The following is a 26,869-nucleotide window of genomic DNA, read 5'->3' as shown; positions in this document are numbered from 1 at the left end:
CTGTGATTCAGTGGGTTTATGGCGTGGCCTGCTAATTTGCATTTCCAATGTGTTCCCATCTGTTGTTGCCCACCGTCTACATCTTGAGAACCATTGTCCTGGAGAAAGCGAAATACTCAAGAAAAGTTCTGGGAGGGTAGTTAATAGGCTTTTGCACTTGGCTCTGGAAGCTAGTCAAATACTCATGTTTATAAAGCAAAGGGCAGCACTGCAGGAGGTGAGTCCTGTGGGGACTGGTCCAAGATGAGTGGGTCTATAAGCCCAGCCTAACAGAAGGATAAGAGAACCAACCGCAGCCCCAAGGGAGAAGAGCAGGCATCTCGCTGAAGGTGACAACTCTTTCGAGGGGATGCTCCAGGGAGTCTTTTGACGCAGTCATTGAGCCCCAGCTCAAGGGTGAGCAGGATCCTACTAATGGCAATGGGCAGGTTTACGGTTGGAGAGCAGCATTGCGGTGCACACATCATTCCGCAGAAGCTCCCATCAAGAAGGAAAAGCGAAGCACTGCTGCGCGCATGTGTGCTGAGTCGTGCCTTACCTAGGGCGCCTGCGCAAGCGTCTCCGGGGCTTCTCCCAGCCCTGGTCCAGGCTTACTGTGTAGGTGGGCAATGGTTGCCGGGAGCCGGGAGCGAGGTTCCCGTCCCACCCGCAGCAGCACCGCCCCCCGCCGGCAGGGTACGCTCTCCACGGAGCCTGTCCCGCTTCTGGCCGGCCTGCGCCTGCGCGGTGCTTCCGCCCGTCGGCGAAGCGGCGAGAGCTGCCCCACTTGCTGCGCACTCGGACTAAGATGGCAGCGGCGGCCCGGCTGGGTTGGGGAGCTGCGGCTGCAGCTGCAAGGCTGTGTAGGCGGTAGGTGACGAGCCAGGAGCTCCGCACAGGCGTGCCGCTGGGCTTAGTTAACCAGCGGAGTGGCCGCTGCCCCCGCAGCGGGGTGGGCAGAAATGCCCCTGACCGAGCTTTCGGGTGCGCCCCCATCGCTTCAGTTGGGGGGTCTCGCCCCGAGGTGGGCGCCTATCGGTGAGGCGGCGCTGCGCCCGCAATTCGGGCGGGATCTGCGGCGCCCGGTCCCAGGCGCTGAAATCCGGCGCCTGAATCCCTGCGGTGGGGAGGCCCGCAGAGACTGGCTGCAGAGACCCCACGGAGGAGATATTTTAAAAATCAGTGTGGTCCCCTCCAGCCTTTCCATCATGTGCAGTCCCTCTGCTTTTTAAACACAAATCAAAATATCTACAGAATGGGAGAAAATACCTCAATTCCTCATTTTCTCAGTAGGCCCAGAAAAGGGGACGTGACCTGTACGAGGTCATATAGCTTCTAAGTGATGGAATTCTGATGAGAATCTAGACCCCTAGATTTCCCCCGTATCACCTAGAGCCACCCTGTTGCCTTGTTTTTTCCCCTTTTGTGCAACCCGCCTTTGAGTTTGGCCTCCCAGTGACATCTGTCAACGTTGGTTAGATGAAAAGGATTGATAACTTAAGTAGGTGTCACCCTGATTTTGCCACTGGAACAAAAGGACAAAAGGGCCTACAGGGTTTCACCTAGTCAATGTTAGGGATTTTAGTGCTAACGATGTCCTTGAAATTTAAAAGCATTAAGTTTGCTGAAAGATTTGTTAGCCACCTACTATCCCCCTGTGCTGTTTTGGTAGATGTCTTACTGGAAGAATTTAACTTACCGTTACTATTTTTTTTTTTTTTAAGTTTATTTATTTAGAGAGAGAGAGATTGAGAGAGTGAATATATGAGCAGGGGAGGGACAGAGAGAGGGAGAGAGAATCCCAGGCAGGCTTCATGCTGCCAGTGCAGAGGCTGGCACTGGGCTCTATCTCCTGAACCTTGAGATCATGACCTGAGCCCAAATCAAGAGTAGTTGGTGGCTCCACCGACTGAGCCACCGAGGCCCCCCCCTCCTTTACTATTTGTCACTTTAAACTCATCTGTGTCACAGTATCCATCCATTCTGTTGCCTTTTCTGTGGGCCTAAGGGATAAGAATACCGGTCTTCAGTGTGTATTCCCATATTCCAGCATAGTCAAGATTTAGGCAGTGAGCTATGGATAAAAATGTTTTCACCCCAAGCCTTAAACCTCATTCAGTAATTAATTGGGCACCTATCACATAATAATAGTGGTAGCCAACATTTACTGAACTCTAACTACAAGGCTAGGCACTGATGTATGCACTTTACATGGATTATCTGGATCCTTTTATGGCTCAGTCTTTGAGGTAGCTGTGAATATTTCATTTTAGAAATGAAGAACTGAGGCCATCCGTCATGCTTGCTGCTGTGGGGCACAGAAATGGAGACACCCCTTCCCTTAATGAGTTTGCAGATAAAAATAATCAGAGAAAATATTTTTAAGTGATCATATATATATTTAAAATTCTTTAGCAACTGCTGTGAAATGAAAACTGAAGAAAGCAATAGTATTCTTAAAAAAATTTTTTTTTTAATGTTTATTCATTTTTGAGAGACAGAGTACAAGTGGGGGAGGAGCAGAGACAGAGGGAGACACAGAATCTGAAGCAGGCTCCAGGCTCTGAGCTGTCAGCACAGAGCCTGATGTGGGGCTCAGACCCACAGATTGCAAGATCATGACCTGAGCCCAAGTCGGATGCTTAACCAACTGAGCCACCCAGGCATCCTGATAGCAATAGTATTCTAAAGTAAACTGGATTTTGAAGTAACTTGCATCAGATTTCTAAAAATTTTTACTGAAGTTTTTTTTCCTTTTTTGGTAATATTTGTTTTCCCTTCTCCCTTCATTTTTAATTTGTTAAAACCATGAAAAAATAACCAATTGGTACTTCTCTATCACAGAGAAATAACCAAAGTTACAAACACTGGCTTAAGAGGTTTCCAGTCTAAAAGCATATATATAGGGGAGCCTGGGTGGCTCAGTGTGTTAAGCGTCCGACTCTTGATTTTGGCTCAGGTCATGATCTCACAGTTTGTGGGATCGAGCCCCACATCGGGCTCCGTGATGAAAGCTGGAGCCTGCTTTGGATTCTCTCTCTCTCTCTCTCTCTCTCTCTCTTTCAAAATAAATAGATAAACTTAAAAAAAAAATAAAAGCATATATGGATTATTACCTTCTTTAGCAGTTTGGAGGAGAACAGTACACTTTCTGTTAGACTTTTTGAAGTATTGAGATACCTTTCAGAACAGGTAGTATTGGTTCTCTCCAGGAAAGCATGATGGTAGAGACAGAAAAGGGAGGGAGACTTCAAAGTATTTACTTTTGTTCCCTTTGAATTTTGAACCATGTGACTCTATCACCTAGTTTTTTTAAAGTTTGAAAAGAAGGAAAAAAAGCAATTGGTAGTTCTTTGCATCCTTCATGCATAAGAGTCTGGGAATCCAGGTTATAAATCACAAATGTAGTTGCATTTCTGTTTCTTACACTGGATATTGCACAATCCTGTGTACACTCAGTTATCAAGACTATAAATTTCCATTTGAGCTCATGTTTTTAAATTGTTTGCAGATATTGCTTGCCTAAAGAAGGGGAAATAATGTGGATGGAGAATGAAAATTCAGCTTTGTTGTTATTTTCATTATATATGTGTGTGTGTGTGTGTGTGTGTGTGTGTGTGTGTATAAGAAGTAGAAACTGAGCTTAGAAGATTATCTCTTGAAATGTCATTTTTGTTTGTTTTTAAATGTAGATTCTGTCCTATGATGAATCTGTATACCATGACAAAACAGCCTCTGCATCAGTTTGTACAAAGACCACTTTTCCCACTGCCTGCAACCTTATGTAACACAGGTAAAATTTCATCTCTTTAAAACAAATTATGTTTCAGAAACTAATGAAACTATGCTCAAAATTTTGTGGATCATAAAAGACGAGAGTTTGTAAATTTCCTATTCAGATGCATAAAAGAACATGGCGTTTTTTTGTATCATAACTTCATGCTTGACTGTTACAGGTATGATTGGCATTAGATTTCAAGAATCCTGAGCACAGTGTCCAATAGATCTATTAAATCTCGGTATCTTGTATAACACATCTTCTGGAGCATTGTTCAGGAAATGATTTCTGAAATGAAAATATAAAAAGAAGTTACAAATGGGTTTGTTTAAAAAACTTGTATGTATTTTAAGCTCCTGCCCTTCTTATTTTGACAAGAATGCACCTAAAATCAGTAAATTTCTAGCTTTCATCAAGGCTTCAGGAAATAGTACTTTTGATGTAATTTTTCTTTTTTTTCATCCAAATCAATTAACTATGGCTTTCTTGATAATTTTGTTGATGTTACATGCTTTTTTTTTCTTTTATTTTTGTTAATATTGAAAATAATGAAGACAGGATTTGAAAATTATTGAACTGTGACCAGTGTCATGTGGTTAGGGAACCTTGGGAGCTGTCTCTGTGTGTCTGTGTGTAAATCTGTGCCTTTGTGTACTTATGGAGCTATAAGAGTTTGGATTTAGCTCTTGGGCCCTCTCCCATTTCTATCACTGCCTTGAACACCTTGTGGCTGTACTCTGGCAGGTGGCTGACTCTGGCTAACCACATGATCTAGATCTGGGTAGATAAGAGACCTTACGTCCCCTGTATATTGGGGCAAGAAGAGGAGAACCTTGCATGTCTCCTTGAATCACAGAATGAAAATTTAGGCATAAATAGTAACTCAGCATGTTAAGCTACTTTAATTGGACTTTTAAATTTTGTAGGGTGGAGGGGCGCCTGGGTGGCTCAGTCGGTTAAGCGTCCGACTTCGGCTCAGGTCATGATCTCGCGGTCTGTGAGTTCGAGCCCCGCGTCGGGCTCTGTGCTGACAGCTCGGAGCCTGGAGCCTGCTTTGGATTCTGTGTCTTCCTCTCTCTCTGACCCTCCCCTGTTCATGCTCTGTCTCTCTCTGTCTCAAAAATAAATAAACTTTAAAAAAAAAATAGCATTAAATTTTGTAGGGTGGAATTACGTGGTCCTCATGCTTTTCAAATGGGAAACCCACTGATTATAGTCTTTGATACTAACTTTAAGCACCATACATCTATAGTTTTGGAAGAGCTTCTGCCTACCTATTACCTATTAGACCAAGCATAATAGGAAAATTATTTTAGATCAGTCTATTTTGTTGGAACCCTTATGACACATTCAGGGGTATCTTTCTGGGTGATGGACCTGGGTGTCATTTCTGAAATATCAAATTAAATCCAGTTTAGACTATAATTGGAATGATTTTGTTAATCCCTAGTCAAATTACTATTTTGAAATAGCTTTGCTCGTTGTTAAGAGAGAAAGTTTATGTTGTGTTATCATATATTTTCTACTTCAAAAAGTATATATAGATTATGCTGTCCTAAATTTTTTTTTACATTTATAGTTTTTTTTAAAGTTTTTATGTTTTTAGTAATCTTTACACCCAACATGGGGGTTGAATGACCCTCAGATCGAGAGTGGCATGCCCTTCTGATTGAGCCAGCCAGGCGCCCCATGTTTACAGTTATTACCTTCAAGTATTTCTAAAAACCTTTCTTACTGCGTGTATAGTTGTACACAGATGGACTGAGTAGAAAAATGCCATGGGGTGCCTGGGTGGCTCAGTTGGTTGAGCATTCAACTCTTGATTTCAGCTCAGATCATGATCCCAGGGTTGTGGGATCGAGCCCCACGTCAGACTCTGAGCTGAGCGTAGAGCCTGCTTGAGATTCTCTCTCTCTCTCTCTCTCTCTCTCTCTCTCTCTCTCTTTTCTTCTGCCCCTCTCCCCCACTTGTGTACTCTTTCTTTCTCGCTCTCAAATAAAAGCTTTTAAAAGAAAGAAAGAAAGATACCAGATTTAATTCTTCAAATATTGTGGTAGAGTGTTTAATGTGTGCAGAGATTTTGGTTACCAATAAATTATTAAGAAAGGCCTTACCAAGTGATTGGTCATAACCAAGGTTAAAAGAAGCTTGTTGTCTTTATATTTATAGAAATTGGTGATTGTCCTTTCTTTCTTTCTTTTTTAATGTCTATTTACTTTTGAGAGAGAGAGAGACAGAGCATGAGTGGGGGAGAGACAGAGAGAGAGACACACACACAGGATCTGAAGCAGACTCACGCTTTCTCTCTCTCTCAAAATAAGTAAATAAACTTAAAAAAAAATAAAACTGTTGCTTTTTGATATTTTACTGCTTTTCCTTAGACGTATGATACGAGGATTATGACAGGATAGGAAGACTGATCTTAAATGTATTTTCCTCTGAATGCTTGACACTAAGTGTGGAGTGGCAGTATGTATAGTGGTCAAGCAAGTCCATGGTAGGAGATTGGTGGGGCTTGAATCCTGTCTCTGTCTCTTGATTAGCTGAGTGACTTTGAGCTTTGGTTTCCTTATTTATAAAGTAGGATAAAAACGGTGTTTCCTTGAGAGAATGGAAGGATTAAATTATATAATTCACAGAGAGTGCTTAGCATCGTGGCCCAGCACATGATAACTATTAAATAAATTAATCTATTTCAGTGTACTGCTCTAAGATGAGAATTGTCTTGTTTTGGTTGGAAGGTTTATTTTCATAATAAATAATCAGGACCTGTTTAGTAGTTTTAAGACTATTAAAACCCCAGTACTATCTTCTGTCCTACAAGCTATTATCATAATAGCAAGGTAGGAGAGTGAAGATTCTGTTCATTTTTTACTCCTTTAATGAATTCATTCTTAATTCCTTCTTGGCCCTAGAAGAGGCAAAGAAGAACCTGTAAAGATAAGTTAAAAATATTCCAGAAAGTAATTCACATAGATTTCCACTTTCATGATAATTTATAATGTCACTGACTATACCATTGGGCAAATTACTTAACTGTAAGCTTCAGTTTCTTCATTTGTAATATGGGAATACAGTAGAACCTTGGATTGTGGGTAACTTGTTCTGCGAGTGTTCTGCAAGGCAAGCAAACATTTCTAATAAATTTTAACTTGATAAACGAGCGATGTCTTGCAATATGAGTAGTACATGACACCAGACGTCACATGATCACAACTGAGCCAGTAGTTCTCTCTCTCTCTCTCACTGCGGGGTTGTGAGTGATCGTCTCCCATGCTCACATGCTGAGTCTCAGACCGTGGTGTTTGGCAGAAATCAGTGATTTTTCAGAACGTTGGGAGGGGCCCACAGCTGGCACTAGTGTATTTTTTGCCACTTCAAAGCACCTAGGGACAGTCCTTTGCTTTTTCATACAAGAGTAAGCTTAGGAATGCTTCGCTTCATTCTAGGTCAGGCTGCCTGCAGATATAGACCTTTCCTCAGCTGCTTTATTGCCAGTTACATTAAATACAGTATATGACAAAAATTTATTAATACTGTACTGTAGTCAACATCCGTGTGAGCATATACATTGGCCCCCAGGCAGAAAAAGAGTCCATTCAGCCCGTAGACAGCTCAGTGATTCTGTTAGTGATAGTGAAAAGTCATTCTACACAATAACCTTCCTCCCTCACACCAGCCACGAAGGTTTTCAAAGGTAAGTGCAGGTTAATTTGTTTATTTTTTCCTTATATTTTGTATTTTCTGTATTATTTTATATTATATTACAGTATTATAATCATTTTTATATGAATATTTTTTTGGTTGTGGAATGAATCATCTGAGTTTCCATTATTTCTTATGGGGAAATTTGCTTTGATGTAAAAGCATGCTTCCAGGATGAATTATGCTTGCAAACCAAGGTTTTACTGTAATAGGGGTTCTTCATAGTATTATTAAAGGCTTAAATATATATAAAGCACTCAGCCCTGTCTCTGGCATGTAGTAAGTACATACACAATAAATATTAGTTACTATTATAAATTTGTCTTTAAAAGAATGGTAACCAGTAACTTCTGGGGTGGCTCAGTCAGTTGAGCATCTGACTTTTGATTTCAGCTCAGGTCATGATCTCATGGTTTCTGGAGTTGAGCTCCACATTGGGTCCACAGTCCAGCTAGAGATTCCTCTCCCTCTCTCTCTGCCCTTCCCCACCTTGTGCACACACATGCACATGCGTGTGCTCTCTCTCAAAATAAATACGTAAACATTTTTTAAAGAAATAAAAGAATGGAGGGGTGCCTGGGTGGCTCAGTTGGTTGAGTGTCCGACTTCGGCTCAGGTCACAATCTCACAGCTCGTGAGTTCGAGCCCCACATCGGGCTCTGTGCTGACAGCTCAGAGCCTGGAGCCTGCTTCGGATTCTGCGCCTCCCTCTCTCCCTGCCCCAACCCACTCTCATTCTGTCTCTCTCAAAAATAAATAAACATTTAAAAAAATAATAATAAAAGAATGGAAGCACTTTGGAAAGAAAAGAATTAACATTTTATTGTCTTTACTATCATGGTTATAATGATTTATGATTACGATAGCCATTAGTACTAAGTCAACAAATAAAATATATTTAAGACTCTGGAATGATGATATGCCTTCCTCGTTAAAAGTAGGATACTGCTGGGATGCCTGGGTGGCTCAGTTGGTTAACTGGCCAACTTCGGTTCAGGTCATGATCTCACTGTTTGTGGGTTCAAGCCCTGCGTTGGGCTGTGTGCTGACAGCTCAGAGCTTGGAGCCTGCTTCCGATTCTGTGTCTCTCTCTCTCTGCCCCTCCCCTGCTCATGCTCGCTCTCTCTCTCTCTCTCTCTGTCTCAAAAAATGAATAAGCATTAAAAAAATTTTTTTTAAAGTAGGATATTGGTAGAAAGTGTTGAGTAACAAAACTAAATAATCAGTATTAATATAAAATTCAGTGCAATTATCCTATATTGATAAAGTTCATTGTTGTCTTTAAAAATTATTTTGGCTTCTTGGGCAATAAAGCCTTATTTTCTTTTCTTTAAAAAAATTTTTTTTAATGTTTATTTTTGAGAGAGAAAGACAGGGTACAGGTGGGGGAGGGGGCAGAGAGAAAGGGAGACACAGAATCTGAAGCAGGTTCCAGATTCTGAGCTGTCCGTGCAGAGCCTGACACAGGGCTGGAACCCATGAACCGTGAGATCATGACCTGAGCCAAAGTCGGACGCTTAACCAATTGAGCCACCGAGGAGCCCCAAATAATCAGTATTAATATAAAATTCAATGCATTTATCCTATATTGATAAAGTTCATTGTTGTCTTTAAAAATTATTTCATCAGCTTGGACAATAAAGCTTTATTTTCTTTTTTTTACTTCTTTTGATTCTTTGAAAATGAGCACTTCATAGTCCATAAACTTAACTACCGTTTTTTTTCTGGAGTAACATTCTTTCTTCTTTTTTCTCTTTTAGTGAGATACATGTTTATTCAAACACAAGATACCCCAAATCCCAACAGTTTAAAATTTATTCCAGGAAAACCAGTTCTTGAGACAAGGACCATGGATTTTCCCACACCAGCTGCAGCATTTCGCTCCCCTCTGGCTAGGTATATTGCTATTTCTTATTTGCTTTTACCAAGAAACATAACTGACTTTGGGGGTGAGGCAGCCTCATTTAGTAATCGCATTTTTATGTGTACTGCACTGTTTTCAACGTAAAGAATGCTTTATTTTCTTTTCAGGTAAGAGATAAAGGAAAATAATAGTTGATATTAGGGAACCCTTGAAAAGTGATGTATTTGAGAGATCTATATCATAGCTAAATAAGAATTTGTATTTTTACTTAAAAAAATTTATTAAAATGATAATATAAATTTTCATTCCAAATATTTAAAACTGTTTATAAAAAAACAGTGAAAACTTGTTAATTTTTTTCCCTAAGGATAGCTAAATTTTTAGATATTTCAAAATGAAATAGTTTCTAAAATATTCCATTCAGAACTATAAATAATAATAGTTATCAGGTTTGCCATGATTTTTTAAAGACCAGTCATTGGGAGACCGTTTTAAAATTCACTAGAGGGGCGCCTGGGTGGCTCATTTGGTTAAGTGGCTGACTTCGGCTCAGGTCATGATTTCACGGTTTGTGAGTTTGAGTCCTGCATCAAGCTGTCTGCTGTCAGCACAGAGCTCACTTCAGATGCTCTGTCCCCCTCTCTCTCTGGCCTCCCCCACAGTCTGTCTGTCTGTCTCTCTCTCTCTCAAAATAAAAAAATAAGCATTAAAAAAAATAAAATTCACTAGATTAAGACATGTTAAATGTATGTCAGATGAAGGACAAATGATAAAATTATTAGAATGAACCTCTTTTTAATAATAGTTAGAGACATTATAATAAGAAATATTATAGTCCTGAGGCGCCTGGGTGGCTCAGTCAGTTAAGCATCTGATTGATTTCAGCTCAGGTCATGATCTCACGATTCCTGGGATCCAGCCCTGTGTCAGGCTCTGCACTGATAGCACAGAGCCTGCTTGGGATTCTCTCTCTCCCTCTCTCTGTCTGCTCTTCTCCCAATTGTGTGTGTGCATTCTCTCTCTTTCTCTCTCTCAAAATAAATAAATAAACCTAAAAAAATATTCGAGTCCACATCAATTAAAATTTTTGGTAATGTAAGTCTGATACTGATTGCCAGGGATATTTGGAAAGTAAAGCTTAGATTACTTCTGTACACACAGCTGTTTTGTATGTCTTATTTATGGGAACCAGAAATATGCTTATCTCAGGTGTGTTTTTTTTAATTTCTCATTAATAAAAATGCACATTTCCTTTGACCTACAGATGCCACTTATTACAATATATCTTAGAGCATTTGTTTTTCATACTTTTTGATGCAGGTGACACTAAGAAACATTTTATATTACAACCCAGTACATATATACACATGTATTTAGATAGATTACACACAGGTATTCAGTGGGACAATTTTCATCCTGACAGTGTGTAATACATTCTTATTTCTTTTCTTGTTCTCTTTATTCTATTCTGTTGTATTGTATTAAAGTCCTGTTCAATACCTAATTGATTTCACAAGTTACTAGTGGGGTTGAAAACCACTTTAGACAACATCCACATAGGTACACAAGGTGATACAAGGATGTTCCTTTCCTTACAGCCTTGTTGGTAATGGTAACCTGTTGGAAACAACCTAAATATTCATCAATAGGAAGAGTTCAGTAAACTTTGTTCATCCATAGTCTGCAGATAATTAAAAAAGATGAGGAGAACCCTCATTTACTATCACAGACTGGCCTCTAAGACATACAGTTAAGTGAAGAAGGCATGTTGCAGAACAGTGAGTACAGGGCACCTGGGTGGCTCAGTTGGTTAAGTGTCCTACTTCGGCTCAGGTCACGATCTCACAGTTTGTGAGTTCAAGCCCTGCGTCGGGCTCTGTGCTGATACTCAGAGCCTGGAGCCTGCTTCAGATTCTGTGTCTTCCTCTCTCTTTTCCTCCACTCACACTGTCTCTCTCTCTCTCTCTCTCTCTCTCTCTCAAAAATAAATAAACATTAAAAAAAAAACAGTGAGTACGATATGATTATTATGTATATAAAGCTAAAAAACACAAAACAAAAATACAGTAACATAAAGGTCTAGAAGAATGTACCCGCAACTGGTAACAGTGAACTTGGGGGCAGGGATGGTCAAGAGTCATTTTCACTTTATATAAATAGTTTGAAATGTTTGCATCAAGAATGAATTCATGTATTTTTGTATTTAGGAAGAATATAAAAGTAAGAAGACTCTGTTCACTTACAGATAAGTTGGAGATTATTTCTGTCAGATGTTCAGTTGGCAAAAGCCCTTTTCAAATTAGTAGCTCATTTCCTGGATTCACAGAATTTATTATCTTCAGTCAAGCAAAACTAATCTCGTTTTTGTTGTTTTAACAGAGAATGTTTTTGCTGTAGGCTAGAATGTAAGCTTCCTGAAAAACCGAGACCAGTTTGTCTTGCTCATCATTGTATCTCTGGTGTTTATTTAGCACAGTGTCAGATATTTAGCAAGTTTTCAAATATTTGTTGAATGAGTAACTGAATGAATGAGTAAATGATAGTGTATCTTACTTCAGAGAGGCATCTGAATTGTTTCTCACTATCCTTATGGACACCGACAACGAAATGTAAGTCGAGTGTAAATCTGTCTCTAGAGACATGTAAGAGGATCCGTAGTATCTGTAGTATTTCTGTGGTTGCCATGTTTATTCAATAATTCTCTTTGTCAGCAGCATTAATAATGATAAAATTATCAATTTTCAGGTGGGAGGAATTGTTTGTATGTTACATGGCAAAATTCAGAGGAATTTTTAAGTTTCACTAAGCTAAAATGATAGGGTAAAGCAAGTAAGGTAAAATCTAACAGGAACAAATGTTAAGCCTTGTTATTTAAATTTTTTAAATGAATAGCACAATTACAGGATGGAAGAATCTGACCTTTCAGTTATTTCTGTTGGATATGATGCAGTACTCAAAAAAGTCAAACATTAACAGAGTCCTAGTGTCCAGCTCAAGAGAGGTAACAGTCTTTGTACTCTGAGTAAGTCAGACTACGTTTGGGATATGTGTTCAGTTCTGGGTGTCATATCTTGGACATTGTAGGAGTTGGAATTGTCCTAAGGAAAGTAACCTAAATGGCAAAGCATGTTTACTCTATTTGAAACACTTTTCCAGCTTTTTCTTTCTTTAGGGACAGAACCTATGAACTCTTGCCTACAGCAGTTCCCCTGACTGACATGGCCCAAAGATTGGGTTGATTTTTCTCACCATCCTTTCATTTGGAAAAAAAAAAAGCTTTGCTAACAGTGCAGATATACAGAGCCAATCAGAGGACCTACTTGTAGGTCTGTGCTTGGGATTATTGGATCATACTATGCAACCAAGTATCTTGTAACTTCTTATAAATTTAATGTTGAATGGTTGTGTAGAGGACCTGGGTGACATCATTTCAGACAAATTCCTAAATAATTTAAAAATAGTAATTCCAGGGAGCGCCTGGATGGCTCAGTCGGTCAAGTGTCCAGCTCTTGATTTTGGCTCAGGTCATAATCTCACAGTTCGAGAGATCTACCCCTGCATCAGGTTCTGTGCTGACAGCGGGAACCTACTTGGGATTCTCTATCTCCCTTTCTTCTGTGTGCATATGTGCTTGCTTGTTCTCTCTCTTGAAAATAAATAAACGTCAAAAAAAAAATAGTAATTCCAGTAACACTCTTTCAATGATAGACAAAGAAAAGGTAAACTGTAACCTTTTTTGAAGTATATCAGCTTTTATTCCTAAAAGGGGATAAGGGAAAAAGGAAATTGCTCTGGAGTGTATACTAGATATGTATGGCACATGTATCAGTGATGCGGGAAGGAAGGTGCATTTCAAAATCCCGTAGGGGCTTTTCAAATTATAATCCTCCCTTCCTCCTATCTTAGAGGATTTTAAAAATTAGTTTTATTGAGGTATAATTTAAATTTTTTTTTTTTAATGTTTATTATTTTTGAGAGAGAGACAGAGACAGAGAGCAAGCAGGGGAGGGGCAGAGAGAGAGGGAGACACAGAATCGGAAGCAGGCTCCAGGCTCTGAGCCATCAGCCCAGAGCCTGACGCGGGGCTCGAACTCACACACCGCGAGATCGTGACCTGAGCCGAAGGCAGCCGCTCAACCGACTGAGCCACCCAGGCGTCCCTATTGAGGTATAATTTATATGAAATGAAATTCACCAATTTTAAGTGTACAGTCCAGAGTTTTGTTAAATATATATAATTGTATAACTACCACTAAAATAAAAACATAGGGACATTTTTATCACTGCAGAAATCCCTCATTTCTATTTGCACTCATTCTTCTTGTTTCATTTTCATACCCTGGTAACTATTTTGTTTCATGGCAATGCATTGCAGCTTTGCTGAGATATAATTGATGTAAAACATTGTGTAAATTTAAGGTATACAGTGTGCTGACTTGATATACATGTGTATTGCAGAATGCTTTCCGCAGTAAAGTTAGTTCACACATCTGTCACCCTGGTAACTGTTGATCTTCTTTCTGCCACCACAGTTTTACCTTTTCTAGAGTTTCGTATAAATGGCACCATATAGTCTTTTGTGTTTGACTTCTTCCCTTCCTTCCTTCCTTCCTTCCCCATTTATTTTATTTACATATCTTTTTAAGTTTATTTATTTATTTTGAGAGACAAAGAGTACAAGTGGGGACAGAGTGGAGAAAGGGAGGGGGAGAGAGAGAGGGAGAGAGAGAATCCCAAGCAGGCTCCATACCATTAGCGTGGAGCCCGATGTCGGGCTCAAACTCACGAACCATGAGACCATGAGCCAACGTCAGATGCTTAACCAATTGAGCCACCCAGGCAGCCCTGGCTTCTTTTCATTTAGCACAATGCTTTTGAGAGTCCTCTTTGTTTTTGCATGTGCCAGTAGTCTATTCTTTTTTATTGCTGGGTAGTACTGCATTGTACAGGTACACACAGTCTGTTTAGTTATTCACTAATTGATGGACGTGTCCAGATATTTTTTTGGCTTTTATAAATAAAGCTGTTATAAAGGTCCATGTACACATCTTTGTGGAACATGTTTTCATTCCTCTTAGGTAACTACCTAAGAGTAATTGCTAGATCAGAGGGTAAGAGGATGAAACAAGATTAGCCATGAATTGATAATTGTTGGCTGTGAATTGTTCATGCTGGTGATGGGTATGTAAATGCTCTTTTACTTTTCTCTCCACCTTTATGTTTAAACTTTTCTATAATAAAGCATTTTATTATCTCTTATTTTTTATTATTCACAGGCAGTTATTTAGGATTGAAGGAGTAAAAAGTGTCTTTTTTGGACCAGATTTCATCACTGTTACAAAGGTAAACATAGGATTATATAAAATAAGATGTGAAGTTCTTTTAGTTTTTTCCGAGTCCAACATTCCTTTCCGAATTTCCTTTCTTAATGTGTTTTATGCATATTGGTACTAAAAATCTCAAGTTAAATTTACTTCTCGCATTTCTCAAGTTAATTATTAAGTAGAATTTTCAAGTTGAAATTATCCAAATCCCTTGTTTTTCAAAAGAGAAAAACTTTAGCTTCAGATGGTTAAATGCAGCATCCAGGATTATATATCTACCCTACAGCAGGGCCAGGACTCAACCTGGGCAGAACTAGAATTTAGGCTCCAATTATTATTTTTTTACTAATCCTTTTTTATTTCATAATTGAAATTTTATTGGTGGCTTTGATATTTTTACTAGTTCTTAATTTAAAATGAGAGAGTAAAAAGAAACAAATAATCAAACTATATGTTTCTATATTTGACCAACAGCATGAATATGTGTCTCCATTCGAAATGGGCTCTTTTCATCATGGCATCTCCCACATTATACATCCTGCTGTAATATGAGCAGTGCACTGTGTAGTTCTGTAGCACTTGGTTAACCTCTAAGTGTCAAAAAAAAAATCTATGTAAATATGCTACCCGATCCAACAGCTGAAGTGGTATCTGCTAGAAGAGGTGGTTTCATTTTTAAGTCTACTAGATTAGTGAGAAATGAATTGTTTAAATTTGAACTATGTATACTTTTAGATCTGTCCGTTGATATGTATGCACTGAACTTAATCACTTTTCAGTATCTTGTCAAAATTGAAAGTTTCCATTTAACTCTTCTTAAGCAATTTGAAAGGATTGCTCTGAGTTCTTGATGCACGGATCGGACTGATAACAGTGGACTGGTTTAGTGACATGGTACAAATAGTCCAGCATTCTCTTGTAGCTCTTTATGTGTGGAGGAGAATGAGGGTTTTCCTCCGTGGTGGCAATCCCAATGGCCATAGTTCTTGCGGATATCCTGATTGTAAAATGTTTTTCCCTGTTGTTGAAAGTGTTAGTGGCCCTACATTCTCAGAAAGTCCTTTCTTGACCATATTAGTTGAAGTGGCCATCTGTCCAGGAGCTCATTACCCTGTTTATTGTCTTCGTTGTACTTGTCACTTAGTCACTTTCTTTTTCGGTTAATTTTATTACCTGTCTTTCCTATACTGGAATGTAAACTCCTTAAAGATAGAGATTGTCCATCTTGTTAAATTCACCTGGAACAATGCCTGGCACATACTATGCACTTTGAGAAATTTTTGTAGAACGAAACAATGATGTAAGATTTCGTAGATTAAATTTTCAGGTTTCTGTCAAAAGGATTGTGGTGTGTAAATCTGTGTTGACTGATCCCATGTCTTTACCAGTTTAGAGACATCTGGCCTATCTTTACTATTCTTTAATTTGCTTTCTTTGGTATTTTTTAAGGGTCGGGGGAGGACCAGCTTTTGTTTAATATTTCCAACGTGTCTGATATGGCATTTACATAGCAGAAGTACTTTATATATATTATCTAATTTAATCCTTAGAACTAGGTATTCTTGTCTTCATTTTATAAATGGCAAATTATGTATTTATTTTAACAAGTTTTTTTTAGTCCTTTTATATACAGGCCATGGCATATAAAAATTTTTTTAGATGAAAACATGTGATTATGTCTTTCAGAGTTGTTTTTTTTCTTTGATTTGATTTTGATAAGTCATCTTTTATTTCCTTTTTTGTTTATAATTTAGTTACTCTTTTTGGAATTTCTCTAGCTCCACTATTTTTCCTTAAGTGACATGATATAACTAATAAATAATCTAAGTTAGGGCATATATTGATATTTAATAGGTAGAGTAGTAGATTTGTTTTCTTTCAGTTACCTTCCTCATTATAGACTATCTCATCTACTTGATAACTTTGGCTATTGCCCATTTCCCTTTATTTAAAGTGAATCATTCATTCCTTTAAAAAAATTTTTTTTTAATGCTTATTAAAAAATGCTTAGTAGGGAGACATGGAATCCGAAGCAGGCTCCAGGCTCTGAGCTGTCAGCACAGAGCCTGACTTGGGGCTCAAACCCGTGAACCATGAGATCATGATCTGAGCTGAAGTTGGATGCTTAACCGACTAAGCCACCCAGGCTCCCCTGAATCATTCATTTCTTTAGCAGAGTAAAAATAGTTTTCTATTCTTCCATCCTTTGAAATAACTTTGATACTTTCAGTATTTTTTTTTTTTTTTTTTAAGTAAGCTCTATGCCCAACATGGGGCTTGAACTCATGACCCCAGGATCAAGAATCACATACTCTACTAACTGAGCCAGCTAGGTGCCTCTTATTTTTTTCTAAATAAATAAACTGCTTTTTTTTCCCCCATGTAGACAACTTCAGAATAGTTTTCTTTTTTTTTATTATCAATATTTCCCTATTCAGTAGAGCCTGTTATTTATTTTTATTTAAAAAATTTTTTAAATGTTTATTTATTTTTGGGAGAGAGTGAGAAAGAGAAAGGGAGCATGTGTAAGCAGAGGAGGGGCAGAGAGAAAGGGGGACAGAGGATCTGAAGCAGGCTCTGTGCTGATAGCAGACAGCCTGATGTGGGGCTTGAACTCATGAACTGCGAGATTGTGACCTTAGCTGAAATGGACGCTTATCTGACTGAGCCACCTAGATGCCCCTAGAACCCACTATTTGATGAAGATTTTGAGGTAGCCCTCTGATCCATCTTCCAAATAATTTATTAAAATGTTACCTAGAACTATTTCCCATTCCCAATCACTAAGGCAACTCACTAGTTTTGTTCTTATATCCACAGCAGTGCGCATTTATCTTGTCTTCTGTGTACTGTCTCTAAGTTGGTTCTTAGTCCATGACAAAAATAGCCCCTTTTATGCATGTAGACTCATTTTTAATAGTATTTAAGGATAGGCACTAGCTGTTAATCTCCTGAGAATCTAAATGGATTGCATCTAATACTTTTTCCTCCTAAAGAGCTCCCCTTTAAAAAACTAAAACAAAACATGCTCCCTTTCTCTTTTCAGATGTTCGTACTATTTAGATATTTAATAATCCCATCCTTTTTTTCTTTTTTTTAAGTTTATTCATTTTTGAGAGAGAGAGAGAAAGAAAGAATGCAGGTGCAAATGGAGTAGGGACAGAGAGAGAGAGGAGAAAGAGAATCCCAACCAGCCTCCATGCTGTCAGAGCAGAGCCCAGCATAGGGCTCGGGGCTCCATCTCATGAACCGTGAGATCATGACCTGAACCAAAATCAAGAGTTGGACACTTAACTAACTGAGTCATCCAGGTGCCCCATAATCCTTTTTTTTTTTTTAAATGTTTGTTTATTTTTGAGAGAGAAAGGCAGAGTGCAAGTCGGAGAGGGGCAGAGAGAGAGGAGACATAATCCGAAACAGGCTCCAGGCTCTGAGCTGTCAGCACCGAGCCTGTTGTGGGGCTTGAACTCATGAACTGTGAGATCATGACCTGAGCCGAAGTCGGACACTCAACCGACTGAGCCACCCAGGTGCCCCAATCCTGCCTTTTTTTAATGGAATCAAGTAGTTGACCCGACACAGAGGTCACATAATTAAGTATTCTTTCCTAAGGATGCCAGGCTTGTTGGAGGTCCACAAGCCCTCTAGCACAACGGCCATAGATAAGACACCATATTATATGTTTTGCTTCTACAGTTGTGTCATTGGATTTCTTCTACTCTTGAGTAAGATAGTAAGTTGAATTCTTTGAATACTTGGGGGTTATCTTGTATATTTGGTCAAGTAACTGTATCCTATTTTCTTTAAAAGAATGGGAAATCTCTTTATCATTCTCTCTAAACACAGAATTCATGCAGTATTTTAACTCTCTTCACCACTGAAAAAATATCTTTATCCCCTATACAAGACATGGTATATCCAGCACACTTAACACAAGTTTGATGAATGAATGAATAAATGCATGAGGAATGTTCTAAGATTATATCTTCTAAAAGTCAGTATAGACCAGATCTATTAAGAACTGGAATTAACATGTGTTCTCCAGAAATGAGTGCTATTACATAGTATAGGATATATATAGGAAACGATTCTTAAAAGAGTCAGGGTGTTATTTGGTATTAGTCTTTGCTTTTGATTAGAAATATAGCATTTTCCTTTAAATATTTACAGGAAAGTGAAGAGTTAGACTGGAATTTACTGAAACCAGATATTTATGCAACAATCATGGATTTCTTTGCTTCTGGCTTACCCTTAGTTACTGAGGAAACATCTTCGGGAGAAGCAGGTAATATGTTGGATAATTAATATTTATTTTCATTTTCTAAAAAAAGTTTCTACTTTCCTCACATTTGTCTTGATTTCAAAAGTCATGAGAATACTAGGACGCCTGGGTGGCTTAGTTGGTTAAACGTCCGACTTCAGCTTGGGTCATGATCTGATGGTTCGTGAGTTTGAGCCCCACATCGGGCTCTGTGCTCACAGCTCAGAGCCTGGAGCCTGCTTTGGATTCTGTGTTTCTGTCTCTCTGCCTCTCGCTTGCTCACACTCTGTCTCTCTCTCTTTCTCTCAAAAATAAATAAACATTAAAAAAAAAAGTAGTCACGAGAATGCAGATTTTTATCATTGTACCATATTTAACTCTGGAACCAATTCCAGGCGGAACAGAACTTCACATATACTAGTTTCATCCATTATTTTTGAAAACTTGTGTATAAATTGATTATCTAAAACTAAATTTTTCAATTATAAAAATTTTCAGGGGCGCCTGGGTGGCGCAGTCGGTTAAGCGTCCGACTTCAGCCAGGTCACGATCTCGCGGTCAGTGAGTTCGAGCCCCGCGTCAGGCTCTGGGCTGATGGCTCGGAGCCTGGAGCCTGTTTCCGATTCTGTGTCTCCCTCTCTCTCTGCCCCTCCCCCATTCATGCTCTGTCTCTCTCTGTCCCAAAAATAAATTAAAAAAAAACGTTGAAAAAAAAGAAAAAAGAAAAAAAAAAATTTTCAAACATACAGAAAATAATACAATGTATATCAATTTTCTCTCTTTTCGGATTTCATAGATGTTAGTTTTTTGCCACAATTGCTGTATACCCATTTTTAAGTAAAACATTAAAGACACAACCAAAATTCCACAACCCGCATCCCTTCCCCTTTCTACTTCCAGAGATTTGTGGAAACTTGGTTTGTTTTTCAAACTTTTACACACATAAAAGTCTCTGCAGGGAATATATAGTATTGGTTTTTGTTCTTAAACTTTAATGTATATTATATGCAATTAGCCTTTTTTCACTGAGCATATTTTGAAATACATCCATTTTGAAAAAATGTAGTTCTAGTTTATTTAAGTACTAGATAGTATTCTATTATATGAATAAACTACACTTAATTTGTTCCTTATGGTCAAATGAATTATTTATGCTAATTTCTATTACAAACATTGCTGTAGTGGGCAACCTTGTACAAGTCTGTGCATATGTGAAAAGTTTTGTTATAATATGTTCCTCAAACCAGAATTGCTGTATTATAAATTATTTTAATTTATATGCTAATTAGCAATATATAAGAATTTGAACTTACATCTTTATCATCACCTACTGTCTTTTTTTTTTTTTTTAAATCAGTATGTTAAGTGTAAATGATATCCTGTTTTAGTTGCAGTTTCTTGATCAACACTGAGCCTGAAGGTTTTCATATGTTTACTGGCCATTATTTTTCTTGTCAGTAAATTTCCTGTTCGTAATCTTTTCCCATTGTTTAAAAATTGAGTTGTCTCTTTTGTGTTGATTTTAGCAAGTTTTTGAAAAATATTCTGGGTGTTTGTCCTTTGTTAGGTATATTCATTGCAAATAACCTCCCTAACCATTCCTCACCTTCTCACTGTGTTTAGGATTTTGTCATTTAGAAATTTTTCTTTTTCCTTTTTTTTTGAAAGACAGAACATTTCATGAATTTGCACATAATCTTTGCTCAGAGTCCATGTTAATCTTCTCTGTTTCATTCCGGTGTTAGTATTTGTGCTGTTGAAGCAAGCACAGAAGTTTTTCTTTTTAATATAGTCACATATATTCATCTTTTTCTTTGTGGTTTGTGCTTTTTGTACCTTTTGAATAAGTTAATTTTGTGGAAAGCACTTGGAAGAGTAAGTGCACATGGAGCTTAATAAGTATTAGCTGTGGTTATTGCAGTTTGTTGATGAAATTTGTCCTTTCTCTAGTATCACAAAGATACTGTCATGTGTGTGTTTACATACATGTATATGTACACACACAAATATTTGTATAGTCACTTTTAGATGAACACTTCCACTTCTAGATACATACCCGAAATGAATCTTATAAATGTACATAAAACAGTACATGAAGCATGTTCATTGAAATATTTAAAAAATACATCAGCAATTAAAAGGAATGAACTAGATTGGGAGATACAATGTGAAAAGATATAAAAGAAAATATTAATTGAAAAAGGAAAATCAAAGGATATGCTTATTTACAGGTTCTTACATATATACCATTTATGCAAACTTCAAATAATGCATGAAACAGCTATAGGTGTTCTTGGTGGATATATATGTAAAATTGATAGAGTGTTTGTAGAGCCGCTTGATTACAGCTCCCCAAATTGAAAAATACACAAGTGTTGACTCAAATATCCCACCACTAGGAATTTATCTCATAGATACATTTGCAAAAGTACACTGATCATTCTTTACACCAGAGTGTATATGCTGCAGATTGTTAGAAATAGTAGCAAACTGGAAACAACTGAAATAACTGAGAAATTAGCTAAATGAAAAGAAATCTATACAATTACTGTATAGCTATTTTAAAAATTGAGATATATCAGGGTGCCTGGGTGGCTCAGCCGGTTAAGTGTCTGACTTCACCTCAGATCATGATCTCATGGTCCATGAGTTCAAGCCCCTCGTCAGGCTCTGTGCCAACAGCTCAGAGCCTGGAGCCTGCTTTGGATCCTGTGTTTCCCTCTCTCTATGCCCCTCCCCCACTCACACTCTGTCTCTCTAAAAATAACATAAAAATAAATTTTAAATTTAAGGCATATGTATATATGCTGATAAGGAACTGTAGGCTATATTAGATAGAAAGAAGGTATAGAATGGTATGTGTAGTGGGATCTCATCTGTATAAATTTGTACATGTAAATTTAATGTAAATATTCTAGAAAGATACACACTAAATTATGGTAGTGGTTGTTTATGGAAGTGACAGTGGGGAATGGAATTTAGGTTTTGACAAAAGAGAATTTTAACTTTATTATATTTCATTTCTTTTACTAAAAAAAGATTTAAGGGGCACCTGGGTGGCCTAGTCAGTTCAGTATGTGACTTTTGATTTCGGCTCAGGTCTTGATCTCATGGTTCATGAGTTTGAGCCCTCATAGGGCTCTGCGCTGACAGCAGAGCCTGCTTCGGATTCTCTCTTCCTTTCTCTCTCTACCCTTTCTCTACTCGCTCCCTCTCTCAAAAATAAATAAATAGACTTAAAAAGCAAAGAACATAAAAAAAAAAGAGATTTAAAGTTGGGGCTCACTTGGTTAAGCGTCCAACTCTTGATCTCTGCTCAGGTCATGATCTCATGGTTCATGAGATTGAGCTCCAAGTCAGGCTCTGTGCTGACAGCCTGCTTGGGATTCTCTCTCTTCCCCTCTCTCTGCCCGTTTCCCATGTGTGCAGGCGTGTGCATACACTGTCTCTCTCAAGATAAGTAAATAAACTTTAAAAAAAGATGCAAAGTTAATATAATTTAATATTGATAATTATTACTTACATTGGTGTCAGAATTCCAGTGTATATTATAGTATAATTTGAATTACCTGTATTTTTAGTTTTCCTAAAGGTAAATTTCTCAGAAAAATTTTATTTTATTTATTTATTATTTTCAAAAAAATGTTTTTTAACCCTTAAAAAGGCATTGGCTAAGATCGGTATATAACCTTATGAAGTAAAAGAAAAACAAAAATGACCCAAAATGAAAAAACTGATTTTTTTTATTCACATTTGTAGCACATTTTGGAAATTTCCACAAAGCTTACATCTATATTTAGTGTCATTGTCATCTTGAAAACCACTGAATTTAAAAATTAAAAATGTAACTTAACTAATGAAGTAGGTGTGCTTTTGTGTCTCAAAGTTTCCATCAGAATCCAGTCAGTCTTTTTTTCTCTGCCATTTTTCAATCCTTGAAGATGATGAAAGTTTACAAATGTATTAACTAAAAAAAATTCAAACCCTAAACATCATTAGTAGGTCAAGTTATGTCCGTTACTCACCTGTATTGCCATGTGTCAAGTTGACGTGCTCCTTAATTTTTCTTCAGAGAATCAAATGAATGATCTTTTCATCTCCCCAGCCATCATTTCCATTTGTCTTGTATCACCACACCAAGTTACATGTTCTGTGCTTTTATTTTTTAATGAGACATTAAGTTAAAATCATCCTGTTTTAATACTTGTATTTGCATGGATATAAAATTTCTACTGTTAATATATTTTATTTGTAATCGTTTCTAGGATCTGAAGAAGATGATGAAGTTGTGGCAATGATTAAGGAACTGTTAGATACCAGAATACGGTATGTGCTCATCTTTCTGCCCGAAATCAAATATACTGCAGAGGCAATGTTCATAATAGCAGTTTACTTTTAGTTGTCCATGAGGGAAAAAAAACAAAACTCTAATAAGTACAAGTAAATGTAAACCACAATCGATAACCCTGGCAGTTGAATTTAAAGTCTGTACATTGTATCTGTTCACTCAAAATGTTAAAACAGTCTGTCTAAACATAACAAAGGACTTTATTGTTCACAGTCACCATCTAGGTTTGATTTGTTGTAATACCAAATTTCTTAAAATGAAAAAATGAGTTAAACAGTGTTCGGGAAGATTGTGAAAAGGGAAGTACTTTTTTCAAGCTGTTGCCCATAAAGAGTAAATTTCAATGAGTGGAGAACCGCAGGCTTACCCTTTTGCTTGTAGCAGAGCAGTGGTCCCGGTGAGAACTCCCAGAAAAGCTAGATAAAATGCAATAAATTTCTTTCGTTTGAAAACAGTAGAGAGCTGCTGAAGCACACAAGATCCTAGAGAGAAGGGAAGCTCATTAAGGCTTCCCGTGGGACATTTTGCTGATTTTTGGTGTGAGGCTAGAGCATGAGAAGCTGGGCAGAGGGCAACTATATGGCCATTTCTACTACATCTGAATGTATGTGCATTCCTGACCCAGCAATTCCATGCTCAGGTATATGCCCAGCAATCATATATATGTATAGCAAAACACATCTGCAAGAATCTGTAAAAGCCAAAACCTGATTTAGCCCAGAAGTCCGTCAGCAATAGCAGGGATAAATTCTGGCATTTTCACTTAATGGAATACTATGTGATGATGTGGAAGAATCTCATAAAGAGTAAAATAAGCCAAATACGAAAAAGTAAATACTGTGTGTTTTTTAAATAGAATTTATATTTATAAATTATAAAGTTAAAAAACAGGCAGAATTAAACAATGGTAATAACAATTAGGAAATGGTTACCTTTGGTTGCGAGGACGTACAAAGGGGACTTCTGGGGTGCTAAAATTGTGTGTTGGCCTGGGACAAATGTGTGTTCACACTGTGAAAATTCATTTAATTGTTCATACATGGTTTATGCATTTTTCTGCATTAATGTTATATTTTGATACTTAGTTTACCTGGAAAAAAAAAAGCCAGCATGTGTCATGTCAGTCTGCTGCTGTTCATTCAAAAGAAATGAATGAGTATATTTTAAGTAATCCTGTAATTTTTTGGAAATTTGAGATCTTAAATGCCTGAAAAGATTATTAACAAGCAAGATTAAAATATAATAAGTGGAAAATGTTTGAATGAATTTTGGCATTTTATCCAAGAGTAAAAAGAGAGTCACCAATGAGACTAACTACAGTTCTCATTCTCTATTGTATAGGTAGCTCTAACTTTGTGAATTTTACCAGTATACCACCTAAGCCCTGAGTTGTTTTAAATTTTTTTGATGGATACATCAGTTCTTTTACATACATCACAAATATTCCATGACCGCAGGCCAACTGTGCAGGAAGATGGAGGAGATGTTATCTATAAAGGCTTTGAAGATGGCATTGTACAGCTCAAACTCCAAGGTTCTTGTACCAGCTGCCCCAGTTCAATGATTACTCTGAAAAATGGAATTCAGAACATGCTGCAGTTTTATATTCCAGAAGTAGAGGGTGTAGAACAGGTATGCCAATATTATATGACAGTTGAGATTCAATGCCTGCCATTTCCTCTTTGAAGGCCTTATCAGTCCTCTGCTTGAAATTAAGCTCTGCTTTGGTCCAAAGCCTCTTTCAGTGTGTCTGTTTCAGAGTTTTGTTTATGGGTAAGTTCCTTGAGAGACTTGTAATCGTATCCAGGTCTTTGTATTCCTCTGCAACACCTAGCCCTGGGTGTTATGCACGTTGTATATTTTGTTTGTATTAAATAAGTATTTGGAAATATTTTTCCACATTTAGGAATGTTCTGCCTAAAATAGGAAGTGATTGACAAATTTCTCTGAATTGAGTATTGCTGAGATTGATTATAAAATATCAGTTCCTTGGATGTAATTTTTACTCAACCCAAAAGAAAAACTATAAGAGAATTATTTTTCCATGATAGTGTCGGATCAGAACCAGATTCTTCTAGATTTAATAATTTTTTTTTTTTTTTTTTAAACGTTTATTTATTTTTGAGACAGAGACAGAGCATGAACAGGGGAGGGGCAGAGAGAGAGGGAGACACAGAATCTGAAACAGGCTCCAGGCTCTGAGCAGTCAGCACAGAGCCCGACGCGGGGCTTGAACTCACGGGCCGCGAGATCATGACCTGAGCCGAAGTCGGACGCTTAACCGACCAAGCCACCCAGGCGCCCCAAGATTTAAAAAAACAAAAAACTGGGGCACCTGGCTGGCCCAGTTGGTTAAGTGTCCAACTTCAGCTCATCATGATCTCACAGTTCGTGAGTTTGAGCCCCACATCGGGCTCTCTGCTGTCAGTGCAGAGCCCACTTCAGATCCTGTCTACTCCCTTCTCTCTGCCCCTCCTGTGTGCATGCGCTCGCTCTCCCTCTCTCAAAAATAAACATTAAAAAAAAGAAAGAGAAAAACTTATTTTTGTTCCATTATCTTCTCTGTGCCTTACGTGTCTTTTTAAAGAATTGGATTATTTGACACTTTGGTGGATTGACAAAGGAACATTTTTGTTCACTTGTCCAGGATGGGGTAATGAATTGGTAGTTACATTATAAACTTGAATTGGTGTTTAATTATAGTAGGTGTGTTGAAGACAAAAAAATGTTCCTTAGGTTTATATAACTCTTTTCTTCTTCAAAGGAGCTGGTCTTTATTTTCTGAGTAATATGTTAACCCATGAAAAGATGTTAATCTTTTCATTTTTTAAATCAGGCGTTTGTTAGTATTCTTCTAATATTTTAACTTCATAGAAATAAATGTCTTCATATTTTTCTAAGGTTTAAAATGAATTTTTATCTGAGTAAGACCAAAGTAATTAGTTGCTAGTATGATCTTTTATTTCTTTACTTTTTTAGAGATTCATTTTTCTAATATATATTTTTATAATAACAGTTTGGTGTGGCTCCCCAGAATATATTTAAGTAAATAGAATACTGTTGGGAAGAACAAACGAACACACAAACATACAGTCCATTACATTAGTCTTGTGGCTAGGAAACCCCCTTTAGTTAATCACTATAGTCAGTGTCCAGCTCAGGCTCTGCTACTGAAAGATTTTTGGGGGGACAAGCAAAAGAGACCACTACTTAACTAATTTGTTAATATTAAATTGGCTTTTGTGTTGTTATGATTCCAGGTTATAAGACAGACCTTTTGCTTTGGGGACTATTGATAGATTTGTGGTTAATGGATTGACATGTGTTATTATAGAGTATTTCAGGTAAGCAAGTAAGAGTAAAAATCAGGAAAATAGCAATTTCTAATCCTTTTCTTAATTCTTAAATTCTCTTTGTTTTGTTTGTTTGTTTTTGTTTTTTTGTTTTAGGTTATGGATGATGAATCTGATGAAAAAGAAGCAAACTCACCTTGAAATAATTAGAGTTTTCTTTGGGCCCAGCAGTTGGACTTCTTGATAATATATACCAAGCTTTTATTATTAATCTGCTAAGGAACTTGAGGATTAATAAAATATGCCCTTTTTTCAGA

General features: G+C 37.5%; 1 protein-coding gene and 1 non-coding gene across 5 annotated transcripts; one reads left to right on the top strand and one right to left on the bottom strand.

Moving 5' to 3' along the window:
• The first annotated feature begins 695 nt into the window (after nt 1–695).
• Nucleotides 696–26,869, top strand: NFU1 (NFU1 iron-sulfur cluster scaffold). Of its 4 annotated transcripts, none has more exons than XM_042932565.1 (8): nt 696–849; nt 3,672–3,772; nt 9,286–9,358; nt 14,603–14,669; nt 18,821–18,935; nt 23,177–23,237; nt 24,717–24,891; nt 26,709–26,869. In XM_042932565.1, exons 1-8 carry the CDS (start codon nt 788–790, stop codon nt 26,751–26,753), a joined length of 699 nt encoding a protein of 232 aa, XP_042788499.1. In that variant the 5' UTR covers nt 696–787; the 3' UTR covers nt 26,754–26,869. The 4 variants fall into 4 exon arrangements, with proteins under 4 accessions (XP_042788499.1, XP_042788497.1, XP_042788500.1 ...); XM_042932563.1 differs by having other exon boundaries at nt 9,223–9,358; XM_042932566.1 differs by lacking the exon at nt 696–849 and adding an exon at nt 1,382–1,480 and having other exon boundaries at nt 9,223–9,358.
• LOC122216720 lies at nt 20,574–20,680 on the bottom strand. The gene has a single exon (XR_006201071.1). It is a non-coding gene; the product is annotated as a U6 spliceosomal RNA (small nuclear RNA).

Source organism: Panthera leo, chromosome A3 (assembly GCF_018350215.1).
Source record: "Panthera leo isolate Ple1 chromosome A3, P.leo_Ple1_pat1.1, whole genome shotgun sequence".
Taxonomy (NCBI): Eukaryota; Metazoa; Chordata; class Mammalia; order Carnivora; family Felidae; genus Panthera; species Panthera leo.
The sequence above is the reverse complement of the archived record's forward strand: the minus strand, read 5'-3'. Positions and strand labels throughout refer to the sequence as shown.